At 37.5% G+C, this 13,807-nt stretch overlaps 1 protein-coding gene across 3 annotated transcripts in view; it reads left to right on the top strand.

The window, feature by feature from the left end:
* Positions 1-13,807, top strand: part of SNTG1 (syntrophin gamma 1) — a 301,850-nt gene that overhangs the window by 252,152 nt on the left and 35,891 nt on the right. For all 3 annotated transcript variants that reach the window (XM_088536360.1, XM_088536359.1, XM_088536357.1), the window contains exons 13-14: positions 6,551-6,667; positions 8,635-8,706. In XM_088536360.1, coding sequence (XP_088392486.1) covers positions 6,551-6,667; positions 8,635-8,706 — 189 coding nt within the window. The remainder of the gene's footprint in view (positions 1-6,550; positions 6,668-8,634; positions 8,707-13,807) is intronic.

Below are 13,807 nucleotides of genomic sequence, written 5' to 3'. Positions count from 1 at the left end.
TGAAGGCACAGAGTGCTCCCTCAGCAAGTTTGCTGATGATACCAAACTGGGAGGAGTAGCCGATACCCCAGAGGGCTGCGCTGCCATCCAGAGGGACCTGGACAGACTGGACAACTGGGCGGTGAAAAACCTCATGCAGTTCAACAAGGCCAAGTGCAAGGTCCTGCACCTGGGGAGGAATAACCCCAGACACCAGTACAGGCTGGGGACCGACCTTGTGGAGAGCAGCTCTGCGGAGAAAGACCTGGGTGTCATGGGGGATGTTCCCAGATGTTTCATATAACACATCAATATTGGTTAGAGCTCTTGGAAATAACAAGCTCCAAGCAATTTTTGGTACCTTTAATAACTCCCTTCACTCTAATTGTGGCATTATTTACAAAAATACTCTATGCTTTCAGTGTTTTTTTTCAATTTTCAGATACTCAGACTCTTAGGGGAAAAATTTGTATTACTCAGAAGGATTTTCTGCTTTCCCTGGGGCAGTTCAGTTTTAAACCCCTGTATATTAGTTGTATTAAGACTTAAAATCTATACCCAAAGTTGATCTGGTAATGTAATGGCGTTGTGATTCTTACCAGTAAGGAAATTAAACTATGCTACAATATTTTCTAATCTTATTATCTCCCATAAGTTAAGAATAAGCAAACTCCTTAGAGAATGACAAAATTGTACAAGTAGGTGGTTCAGGGGTATAGAAGTGATCTTTATCCATGGTGGTTCTAAAACATGTAAGACAAAAAAGATAAGGTACAACAGAGGAACACTATTTTGAAAACAATTCCTTTATATCTTTCAATATTTGCATTTTTTTTCTCTTTTCTTCTTTGTTATGTGGCCAACTCATTAAATATTTGGTAGGCCATGGAACCATGAATAGTACCTGTGGAGAAAAGAATTTTGAAGTATAGAGCACATTTCATTCATTTCATTCACATTTCATTCAAGCTGTTTTCTAAATTTTGATGTAAAATGTAATATTTCCTGACCAATTTAAAATAGCCTTATATAAGATTAAAAATCAGTTAATTTATTACATTTATTTATCTTTTTATCTTTAGTCATATACACTCAGAAGTAGCTGTGTATACACACATGCATTTATGTTCACTGCCATGCTGCTCCAAGACGTGTGCCCAGAGAGTTACACAGGAGCCCAACTGACTGAGCTGAGTAATTTAATGTTTAATATGCCAAATCATTGCTAGTTTACAGCCTAAAAGCTAGAAATAGGTAGGAAGAATGACAAGAAAGTATTTAGATTAATTAATTTCTACTTAGGGCAGGTCTAAACTGTAGGGCTACCAATTGTTTCTGAAATACACATATTTCGAGTTCATAAACATAGTTCATAAATTCATATTTCATATACTTCATAAATACTCTGTGCTAGTAGAGAATATTATCGAACTATGAAATTATAATATTAGTTTGATATTCCTCACAAAAAATAAGGTAGATATGAGTTTACTTATGTGCGTTTATTTACTTGGGATTGAGATTGGTACCTGGACAATCTGCCAGATTTCTGAGTGTGTCAGTATCAGTGTCAGTAGGTAAAGGAATGAGTCTTTGTCAGAGATGCAGCAGCAGATGAAGATTCAGATTTGGTGAAAGGAGCAATTTCTAAAAAGTAAAATTAAATAAGTCTTACTTATAAAGACAAACCGCTACGAAACTGGTTGAAAAGTGTTCTAAGTGTGTGTGTGCATGGCACAGGGGAGGAAGATTACTTTGCACATTTTGTGGTGAGATTTTTAGTGCCTGGTTTTAATGAACTTTATTTTCTTTAACAGGAATGTAGTAAAAAATATTTTACGCATTCCGAAAAATAAAAAACATTTATTATTCTGGAAAGATTAGCAGGATCTTCGCAATGGCTAAAAATTCTGCTGGGGATATTTTAACCACATTTTAGCTGAACAGAATGTTTCTATCATCCATCCAACTTGTCTATAATGAATTACTCTGTTGACTTTGAAAACAATTTCTAACCCAGCATAAAATTGCTTTTTTATATTCAGAACTGCTTTTTTGCCAATGATCACACTAGAATCATATTTTTATTCTCATTTTAGTGAATTCTTCTCACTTTTCTGCTGACAATTGACTCTAATGAATTTTGGGACAGTTAGACAGGTTCAAGGGTATTAAAAGCAGGATTGAGGGAATTATATGAGTTTCTTATCCCTTGTCATATTCTTCCCAGTGTGGTCTGGCATACTCATTTATTCCCTGGCTCCGTGTTTATTCCCTGGCTCCTTTTCACAGAATATGAGCATGAATGTGCAAGTTCCAAGATAAAAAGCTATCAGTGCATCTGTTCTGATCTTTGCATGGTGTCTCTCATTCAAAGTCACATATATTTCACAGTTCATATGGGGAAAATGTTCTTGCATTTTTATCTCCTGCTTGCTCCTAAAATGAAATAAAACTCATATTAAAATGTAAAGAATTATCTCCAAAAATAGAGAGGACTTTTTTAATGCTATTCAAAGCATTTAGCACTGTGTTGGACGGGTATGAAATATGATGCCTTATAGATTATTATCTTACTCGTGCTAGGGTGCCTCTGTGCTCTAAATATATACAAAATTAGGAGTACATGGATCTTTGGCTGAGGAGACTGCTCACTTTCATTTATCATTTAAATACCGATTTTTTTCAACTGTACTTTATTTAACTGATAGACCATAATAACTTATTGAATCATTGTTACTGAAGAAAAAGACACTAAATAAACTAATCTGGGGCCTCTGTTTGATTTTGAGGTATGAGTTGCTTTAGGCAGGTTAGGAGCTATTTGAGCTGCAAAAATTGTCTTTTAAGTGGGTGTTATCACATATAACTTTTTTTTCCCTCCTAACATTTGTTGATAATTATTATAGTGACTCACAGAAATGTTTCTGAGCTTAAAAAGATAAATGTACAAAGGACTTATCATGTGCTCTCATTTTGTGGTTGCGATTTAACTTCCACACTTATAGTGTCTATTGTTTAAACATTTCTTTTTATATAGAATCTCATGAAATTCAATAAGATTTTGGGCTAGGTCAACATGTGTAGGACCTGTAAGTTCCAGATCTCATGAGTCAAATTTTATGTTCATTTGCATTTTACATAGAGATGAGTTGTTATTCTGGAAAGTAGTGATCCCTTTCCAAGTAAATAATATTCTTATGCTAATTATAGTCAAAGCTTTTTAGAAGACAAAGATAAAATGCTTATCAGTAACATAAATGGTGCAGGGCTTCGTCTTTATCTCACAATCTCACAAGTAAAAAATAATCAATTTCCAAGCTTCATCACGTAAAAATGATAATATTTTATCTATCTTCATCTCCTCAGGGTGGTTAGTTAAACTAAGACTGTTGCAGGAACATGTAATTAAATTAATTATAAATTATTTATTAAGTTTTGCCCTTTTTTCCATAATCTAGCCCATATTATATTAATCCACACGTGCAAACAATTTTTAAGTGCTCCTAATTATAGTTAAACAGACTACCCTTAACAATTCATTTGTTAATAGTAAGCATGTAGGGCGAAAGAGAAATGTGCTTTTTGGTAATAAATCCTTGCAACAGAAGGAAAAATCAATCTAATTTCTCCTCACGAGTAGAAGAGGCAGGGGAGAAATAACTAAAGGAGCAATTGCCTTAAATTTCATGGCTGCTATGGTATTAAGGCAATCAAATGTGAAATATCAATACATCTGCAGAGCATGAGTGACTTTATCCTGTTATTCTGATGAATAGTAGAAGTAGAAACCTTATAAAATGAAGTGAACAATGTGTGAAAGAAAAAAGAAAGGCCCTAACTGAACACAGATTATTTGTCGTGGTACAATGACATTAGATGTCGGCAGGCAAGATGATATCTAACTGTGCCCAAATTTAATGAAACAACAACAATTTAATGAAACAAGATGGAACCGAAGCAATTCAGTATAATTAAAGTATAGATGCCTCAATTTTTAGAAACGAGAGTCATCCATTCTTTACCTGTTACATGGAGAAAAACGTGCCAAACATTCACATCTTTTTATACATTTTTTTTCTCTGCTCTGTATCCCCTCTCTTTTACTCTGCACACTCCTCCTTCTGTCAGAGGATTAGGAGTTTGTACTTTTTTTTAATTTTATTTTATTTTTGCATTGAATTGCACATGAAAAAGCAGGAATGAGGGAAATCTGAATAAACATTCAGAATGAAATCAGCCTGTCAGGTTATCTTTCTGAAATGATGAGATTTCAGGGCATGGCAGTTCAGTCATTGCATGTCAATGTAGCGTCAAACGCTCAGCTCTCGAGTGCTTTGGCATTGGCTCCGTCTTCTTCTGGAGCCTTACAGCCTTGCAAAATTACAACACCAACAAATACCATTGGTTGAATCCAAAACTATCCTACAGAATCGTTGTTTGCTCTGAGCAATAGAACTGAGTGTCCAAATTTGATCGTAACTGTGGGAGCCGTGGACCCTCTCTCTGAGTGTGTGTACGCAGAATATAAAGTACGCAGTGAACAGCCAGCAGGGAGTAGTATTATCACTTTAGATAGGGAGAGTTTGTAAAGGCATGAATTTCAAGTGTGCAGCAATAAAATCCAACAGAGAAATAGTGTTGATTAATAATAATTAGCTTGTATAACTAATGTATAGCTTGTATAACTAATGTATAGCTTGTATAACTAATGTAATTAGTAATAATTAGCTTGTATAACTTGTTTCTTTATCCAAAAGTATGAGATATAGGTTTTCAAATGATAAAATGTGCTATTTGGAGATTAATAGGTGCATTTAGGCAATATATTTCAGCAAAGCTACTATTTCATTGACTATTAATATGATTACATTTATTTTTCTTAGTTTAGTTTCCTTATATTTTCATTATTCCATGCACAATGCACCAGGACATTGGAAAGGGAAGGACCCATACTTAGTAAGTGTAGGAAAAAGCTTCACAAATGTGTTTAAGATAATAGATCTGTTCCATTGGATGCTCTGCATGAAATATGAGTGGATCATCTTTCTGCAGCAGTAGTGCACCAGTGCAGACCAGAAGTTATTGTTCACTATTAATAGCATAATTATAAATCAAAAGTTGCACGATGCGTTTGCTCCTTTTCTCAAATGTTGGCATTGTAGTGAATAATGCCCTATTCTTTGCAGATTTATATAAGGTTTCGCATGTTTTTTTGATAGATGGATGAGTGGTGAACTTTATCCTAAAATGGGTTTGAATATGTCATGGTTCCTAAATTTATTTCCAAAAAAGTGCACATAGTGGTAAAAGTCCAAGGTTTTCTAATTGCACTTCAGCTGTGAATTAAGAGTGTTCAAAATAGAGTGCTTGCAAACAGGTCGTTAGTTCCCTGTTCCTATGTGAGGAAGTTCAAAACACCTGAATATGAATTTTCAGAGGAAAGAAAAGTAGCTGCTATAATTTAGATTAAAAAAAAAAAAAGTAACATCTGTGTAACTGTGAATTCATGTTTAGAAGATCTAGCTAGATTCGTAACATCTCCTTAGTGGTGGCCGGTGACAGGACAAGGGGTAACGGGCACAAGCTGAACCCCAGGCAGCTCCATGTCCATGTGAGGAAGAACTTCTTTGGTGTGAGGGTGCCAGAGCCCTGGCACAGGCTGCCCAGAGAGGCTGTGGAGGCTCCTGCTCTGGAGATCTCCAAACCCGCCTGGATGGACCCTGTGCCCCTGCTCTGGGTGTCCCTGCTGGAGCAGGGCTGCACTGGGGGATCCCTAGAGCTCCCTGCCAGCCTCAACCGTTCTGGGATTATATAAAAAATTAACCTTCCTTACAAAGATATTTCTCTCTGGAGTTAAGCATTTAAGACAATTCCTAAATATGCTAATAGATGCAATTACAAACATGTTATGTATGCTGAGAAAAAGGTCAAATTTTAAAATAATATAAATTAGGTGGCATTCCTTTTTAAGACAATACTTTAAAAATGCAGTACTATTTTCAATGAAGCAGTGTATTTTCTAACTAGATTATTACAGTAAACAAAAATTCTGAACTCATTCAATCAGTAGGATGTGTAAAATTGATGTGCTCCAGCATTTTTGCTCTTTTATTGCCATAAAATCCCATCTATCTGTATTTCTGTCTATTTATATGTTCTTCTTTTGATATTTTTAATTGTGACTTGATTATTTATTTCTGCTTAATGGTTCCTTACCCTTCACTTGTGTTAAATTTCTCTGATGTAGTTTCTCAGCAAATATGTAGCATTCAGAGAGATTTTATGGGATAGTGTATCTTTAACATCTGTTCAGTATGTGTTTTAGCTAATTTGGGGTATTGCTAATATGATACATATTTGTTCTGATGTTTTCAGATTGTTATAACATGCTTTCTTTATACAAGTGTGAGATCGTAAGTGAACTGCCAATAAACTGTATTTTATCAGGGGTTCAAGTCTTGTAGCTATGTGAGATTTGACAGACATCAGCTTACTTGTGTGAAATATGTGCAATTCATTTGAAGACGATATCTGAGAATTTTGCCAACATTATTGCTTTTTCTGTCAGATAGTCTATATGGGCTGGACGGAAGAACGGGAACAGGACTCCCTTCAGGACCGAATGTACACGCCAAAGTTTCTAGCACTGAGGGGATCTTCTCTTTACAAATTTATAGCACCTCCAGTAAGTATGTTTCTCATATTTAGCAGGAATAAGGGCTATTAAGTATGGTTCTTTTGTGTAATGTTTACAAAGTTTTCACACTCATTCAGTTGACAGGTTATATGCAGCTTATAGCACAGAAAAGTTCCAGGGAACATGGTGTGGAAGTGACAGGAAATAGCTCCTCAGCAGGTGGTTTTGCAGCTAACAAGTACTTCTTTGCCCCCACTTAACAGGAGCACTTAGAAAAAAAAAAAAAACAAAAGAAAAAAATACTTATACTAAAAGGGGATTTTTCATTTCCCCTTGGCAGGGAGAAAAAGGCTGAAGAAAAATAACTGATTTTTATTGAATTATCATTCAAAAGGCAAACTACTGCAATTTAGGAAAATATCCAAGCTTTTTGCATGCTGTGGAAATGACAAGGCTTGCAGAACATTATCTTTACATTTCATCCTGAATGTAGTGCTTTTTTGCTGCTCGGGAGCACCAGAAGAAAGGTAGGAAAGCAGATGTTTAGGTCAAATATATTAAATTATATTGAAATTTGACTGTAAACACAGGGCACAATTTTGTCTGCTGTCTCATAGCCAGCATTGTGTTGTACATTTTTATGATGTATCTGTACTGCAGTAAATGCAGTAAAGTCTGGGTAACTTTTAAGTCCCTGGCCAAGGAGCCGGGAGCCGTGCAGGGCTGTCAGCAGGGAGAGCAGCTCCCTGTGCTTCATTTATTGGCTTTGCTGGATCACTTGTGTGAGGGGCTGTTTAGAGGTATCTTTCCAGGTCCAGACAGAAGTCATTTCCTCAATGAAGCAGCTCAAAGCTGTCTCAAAGCATCAAGTTTTCCTACCGTTCTTCAGTCACTGCTCACATTTCCTTGGTTAGCAAAGCATTTAGGGTCATATTATAGAACACAAAGGATGGAATTAAGAATGGAATGGAATGAGCTGAAGCTTAGTGCTCTACCTGCTCAGCCCTGCTAACAGAGGCCCACTGATTCAGTACTTTATTTATATTTAGATATATAATATATAATAGTATAATATAGATATACATTATATATAATTAACAATAATATAAATTAATAAAATAATATAATTAATAATTAATAATTTATATTTATATATATATTATATATATAATATTCAGCACTTTATTTATATTTATATATATATATACATATATATATATATATAAAACACTCTCTCCCATTAGGATAGGAGGGAAGAAGAATGATAAACACACTCCTCAAGGGACACGTGGAAGAGAAATTCTTAAAGAACTTTTGTAGATGCATGTCATGTACTGCTTGCATATTTATATGCCCCCCCCTAAAATTATCCTTTTCAAAGACCTTTTAAAAGGACTTCTAAAATCATGCTTTTTGTATGCAAATTTTGCATTTATAGATACGCTTACCATTTTGCAGGTAAAGGGGTTCATCTTTTCCAGGGATTATGAAAGATTAAGAACAAACTGTTTCAAGGCTGCAGTTTCACGGCTTCTAGTTATGGGATGTGTAGACTAATTTTATTAGAATAGGAATTCTGTTAATTATATTTGTAGTATAAGCTCCTTGGATTAAGTTGTTTGCTGAACAGAGATGTGCTGCCAACTTTCTAACCAGAAAATCAAATTAAAATATCTCCCTGCTCTTGGGCAAATTATAGCGCGTTAGAGCTATGTGTTTAAACAGCACGCACTGCTGCTCCCTCACTTTTTTTTTCTTTCTTTTTTTTGATTAATGATACTTCTTTGTATGTTCAGGCATAAAAACAATTGCTTTGGGGCTGCTCCTCTGTTCAACTTTTTAAGGTTTTTTCTTCATTTGTAATCCAGGGGACAGGGACAGCTCGACACGGCCCGCAGGCAGCAGCCCGGCCCCCAGAGCTGCTGCTCTATGCATAGATCTGCTTTTCTAACAAATTTCATTCTAAATAAATAAAAAAATACTTCTTTTTTTTCCCTTTTTTTTTTTCTTCCAAGGTCACAACCTGGGATTGGACACGAGCAGAGAAAACATTTTCAGTTTATGAGATAATGTGCAAAATTCTCAAGGTATGACAAGAAAATATATAATAATTTACTCTGTTGTCAAGCTAGTAAATAAGCCAGAGCTGCAACTAGAAACTTTATGTAATGTGCAGCCACCTTGCAGAAGGAGATCTGATCTGTCCCCTTGAAGCTAATACCAGAAGTGCATACAGGACCAGGAATGCTTCAAAAGGCATGGCAAAACTGGAAATAAACCAATCTTAATTGAATTCCCAGTCTTGTCCATGGGAAACTTTTATTTTTCCGGAACATATTATGTGTTTTGTACTGAGAAAGAATTCCATGGCTTTACTGTGTGGATGAATCCCACTTGTATAACATTTCTTTTTTTTTTTTTTTTCCTAACTGAGCAGCTAAGAAAATAGAGCCTGATTTCACTTGCAAATGCACAGGTGTAACTCGGACTGGCTGCAGCGTAAGGCTGCACTTAGCAGAGACCTTAAAACATGTAATACCATGCTAAAGACGTTCACTGTATTTCTTTCAATTTCTTCAGTTTGCTTGAGCCTTAATATATTGGAAGAACTAATGAAATATGCATACAAGTAACTTTGTCAATAGAAAATTGAATAGAGCCATTATTACACATTGTATTTCATTTTTCACTCAAATTTAATTCAGAATTATATATATTGTCTTCTCTCTGTTTTAAAAATAATTAAAAACAGTTTTCCAGATGTACAGTGCTTCTCAGTCTAAAATTTGAGGGAAAGAGAAGCAAATGAGATGAAAAGCTGTCTCTTTCCATTCGTTTCAATAGCTTTCCTCTGTACCCGTGCAAGCAATTTGGGGCAGGAGCAGGATCCGTGCACTGAGGGGTGCAGAGTCCTCACTGGGGCAGCGCATCCCAGTGCAACGTCCCATCGCTGCAGCGTGTCCACCAGCTCCAAGTGGGTGCAGACAGTTTTACTCTGTCCGAGTGCTCCTGCAAGGAGGGCACTGACCAGAGAAGCCCCTTGTGCTGGGGATGGGGCATGAACAACCCCCAGAACCGACTGTACCGGGTCCCTCCGACTGCCCCGGCCTCGGGACCGGGGAGCTGCAGGGCCCCGTGTGCACCGAAAACTGCGAGGGTGGGACCAGGGCACCTCCCACAGGAGGGCCTGTCCAAAAGCGTCATCGTGCTATTTTAATGTAAACATACAAAACCCAGGCCCTACGGATTTGTGTCCTTTTGATATTCCTTTTTCTTCTTTCTGTACTTTTCTTTGTTGATATACTTTTCACTCACTCATTTTTAGACATTTTTCTTTTTCTCTCTTCTCCTTTATTCCCTCTGCTTGGACACCAGTTCTTGTGGTTTGTTTGTTTGTTTGTTTGTTTTTTCTTCTCTTTTCTTTTTTTTCCAGCTGTATAGCAGGAGATTAAACAAAAGCAAACAAACAAAAGAACAGCTGAGGAGTACAAGCCACAAAGCAGTAAAACCTGAGACAGGGCCTCTGCTGCACAGTTCTGTGGAAGGGCACGGAAAAAAAAGTTAAAAAAAGTAAAATTGTGTTTTCCTTATCACTTAGTTCTCCAGACTGTCTGGGCAGAAATGCCCTTCTCAGACTGTGTTAAGGGAGGACACTACAGCAGGGAATTCCTCTAAGAATTCTTTGTGCAAGTGGTGCAATTTCAGCAAAACCTTGATTTATTACCTAAAAGTAGAATTACAGCTTAAATGATATAGTGATATCCTTTTTGTGATTCCTTATCACTTTATTCATAATTAATTATTTCTTTATTGTTCTTAAGCATGGTCAAGTTTATAAAATGTTAAAGTGTTTCAGATAGGTTCCTTTACTCATTAAAAACTGTAAATGATAGAAGAAAAAGTAAAGTAGAAAAATCACTGCAATAAAATTACACCTTCTCCCAACACTGGAATATTAATCTTCACTTTCTTCCAGTCTTCCACAGTGGACATTGTAGATGTTAAGCCTGGTTTGGCTATATATGAAAGCAAGTAAAAACAAGAAAAACATTTTCCCATTAATACTAGGAAATTGAGTCTCTGTAGAGGCTCAGCTTTTTGTTTAGGTTTTCTGCCAGCATCATAAATCTTTCTCCTCACTTTAGCTGTGTGTTTGTGGACACATTTGTACATGTTCCCAGAATGTTACTGGAGCAGACACATCTAGGAAGAAGCCACTGCTGCTTTGTGGTCACCTTCAGATGTCTTCTCTGCTGTGATACCTCACAGGCTGCGTGACTTTGCTTTCCTAAGAGAATGATCTGAAAGTCAAAGGGCAGGCGAACAGGAAAGGTTTTAAAGGGATTACATTCTCAGGGATTGATAGACAGCACGAGAGTTTAGGAAGCCTAATGGAAAAATGAAGAAAAGAAACCTGGGCTTTTCTTACGGAGGCAGTTCCCTCTCCTACACTTCCCGTTCTTCCGAAGGAACAACTGAGTTCATGTCATTCTTTTCAGATAAATTATCCTTTCAAATCAAATTATTCCGTATTTCTGCTTCAAAAGACACAATAATTTGTTGTGGAAAATCCAAGAAGATAATGAGGCCCATCTGAAGGAGAATATAATCCATCAGTGTCTCTTAAATGGTTTCAGTTCCATACTCTGGCCAAAATTCATATTATTCTGGTTGCATATTTCCTAGAATTAAACATCACAGGCCATTCCTGGACAGGGAGCACAGTCATCGGTTTTAGAGTGATCATTGCTTTTTGTCTGGGGCCAAGTTGGCCATCTGGTGCCATCCCACACAATTCCTCATGTGGCTTGAGGGTACAGGTGAGGGAGCCTCCTGATCCGCAGCTTTCCTGCAAGGACCTGGTTTGGAGGAAAGAAGAGTTTCACGGTGTGTATTTGGCCTGTTTCTCGTGCCAGGCTATAGGGTCAATTCACTGTCCCCTTCATTCTTAATTTGTTAGCAGAGGTGCAGCTTCTACTCCCTTTAAGCAGACGAATGTGTAAGTAAATGGCCTGTGCCACTCCATGTGGACCGGGAGTGGGAAGTTGTGTTTTACAATCAATATATCCAACACATATTTCCTTCTTTGCTGAACAGGCTGCTGAACATGAGGAGGAGATAAAATATAATGTCTATGTGGAGCTTTCGTCAGGCTGCTGCAATGTTTCACAGCTCTCTACAGCCAGAAGGGATGTGAGTCCCATTAATTAGTCTGGGGTCATGTCTAATTTGCCAAATGACTTAGTAAAAACGATCAGATCTGTTGCCGATCTGAATCCTCACTATCTACTTGTTTAGATTGGAATAAGATTTTTTTCCCTGTTTTTAGACTTCTGGTTATCAGAAAACAGCATGCAACATTCCCCAGAGCATGCTAACTTTTTCTCTTGCTATATGCTCACAATTTCCAGCAAATGTCCCTTGTGCTAAAGGATAGGACTTACTACAAAGTCTGTCCCAAAGTATTTTTTTCTCCTTGTTCCATTCCCAAATCTGAGTTGAATTAACTTTAGCAGAGTAGTTTTGATTAGAAACACTCGCTTCAGTGACAGGATTTTCTTCATTTGGGGAGCTTTGGAGTTTCTTCTCCATGACAGAAATGCTACAGTGGAGAACACGAAGCTCCTGTTTACACAGTGATATTTCAGTGATTTAATATGGGAGAATACTTCCACTTGTGACAGTAAAAATATTAGAGCACTAAATAAACATTTACATCTAGAGCCAGCAGAGGACTTCACTGGTTTCATTGTCAGGAAGGGAATGTAGGATGAAAGCGTTCAGTAAAACCCAGAAATGCTCTGCCATCACGATGGCTGTTTTCTTCGTAATTCCCTGTGCGCAGAGTCACTTTCCCTTCACAGCCCGTTTCAGGGTTTGGTTCTTCTCAGGAACCCTGGGGAACCGGGTGCCTTTTGCAGCTGTCAGGGCTCACACGTGAGGCCCTGGAGCCGGGTTGTCCTGCACCTTAATGGAGCTGCCAGAGACGATGGCGTGATTTACAATTAATGAAGTGCTACTTATAATAGACCTAATAGTAAATTACTATTTGGCTATTTATGTATTTTAGTTTGCTTCATCAGAATACCAGGAAAAGCTAAGGATACTTGCCCCAAGCAAGAAAAAAAAAAGTTGCTATTCCTAATTTGATTAGAACTCTCTAAATTATCACAATGACTAGGAAAAATTGAAGCATAAAAGTAGATTTAAAGGAGCTCTATTGTGACACTGGAAAATGTATTGACATAAATTAGTTAATGAGTACTGATCCCCTAATTAAATATTTACAATTTTGGAGAATAAACAAAGTTTAAGAAATGACAATCACATTCATACACTACCAGAACAGCAGTGCAGTCTTGTGTGATTCTGCTAAAACACTTCACACACACTCCAAAGTGCTTAGGAGGACTAAGCAATTAATCCCTTTATGAACATGTTAATCCTACAATGAGATTTGCAGCCAAAGCTCAGTCAGGTGCAGTTCTTAGAAAAAGTCACGAGTGGTTGAGTGATTCAGTTCCAAACAGCTGAAGAAATTTTCCGTCCTTGGTTTACCTGCTCTGCTAAATTTAAATGTATTTAATGTTTCTAGGGGAAAGAAAATCAGTTTGAACCCTAACTAGAGTTATGGTTGTCTTGAGAGACAAAAGTCATAAATGTTCCCCATGTCCATTAGCGTTAAGGCTGTCATTAAGCTTGAGTTAGACAGTGCAGGAGACACTGCAGTGCAGTGCACTGTCATCCAGCACCGGCACGGGGCCCGGCAGAGGCTGCTGGGTTCGTGTCAGCGGGTCCTTGCACAAAAAGCAGCTCCACAAACCTGCTGGGACCCCCGGTGTGAGGCTGCTCCTGCCTCGGACAGAGCCATGGGCTGGATCCATGGGCTGGATCCATGGGCTGGATCCATGGGATGGATCACCTCTAGTGTGGTGATGTGGAGAATCAGGTGTCAGGTCGTTCTTCAATACGTGTGCAATGATTCAGTCCCTAAGTATGCGATGTGTTGATTTCAATACATTTAATGGTCTCAGAGTGTTAAGGATGTTGATGTTCCTATACTCTATGGAACGGAATCTCCCTTGAAAGCAAAGCAAAAGCATGATCAGTTATATGACAACTGCTACCATGTAAAGACTTGTAAGCTTGTTATTTAAGACCCAGAAAAAGATAAGTATTTGAAATGTG

Source organism: Tinamus guttatus, unplaced genomic scaffold, assembly GCF_059628265.1.
Source record: "Tinamus guttatus ecotype Peru unplaced genomic scaffold, ASM5962826v1 Tinamus_guttatus_pri_ptg000659l, whole genome shotgun sequence".
Taxonomy (NCBI): domain Eukaryota; kingdom Metazoa; phylum Chordata; class Aves; order Tinamiformes; family Tinamidae; genus Tinamus; species Tinamus guttatus.
Note: the sequence above shows the minus strand (reverse complement) of the source record. Positions and strands in the feature narration are given on the sequence as shown.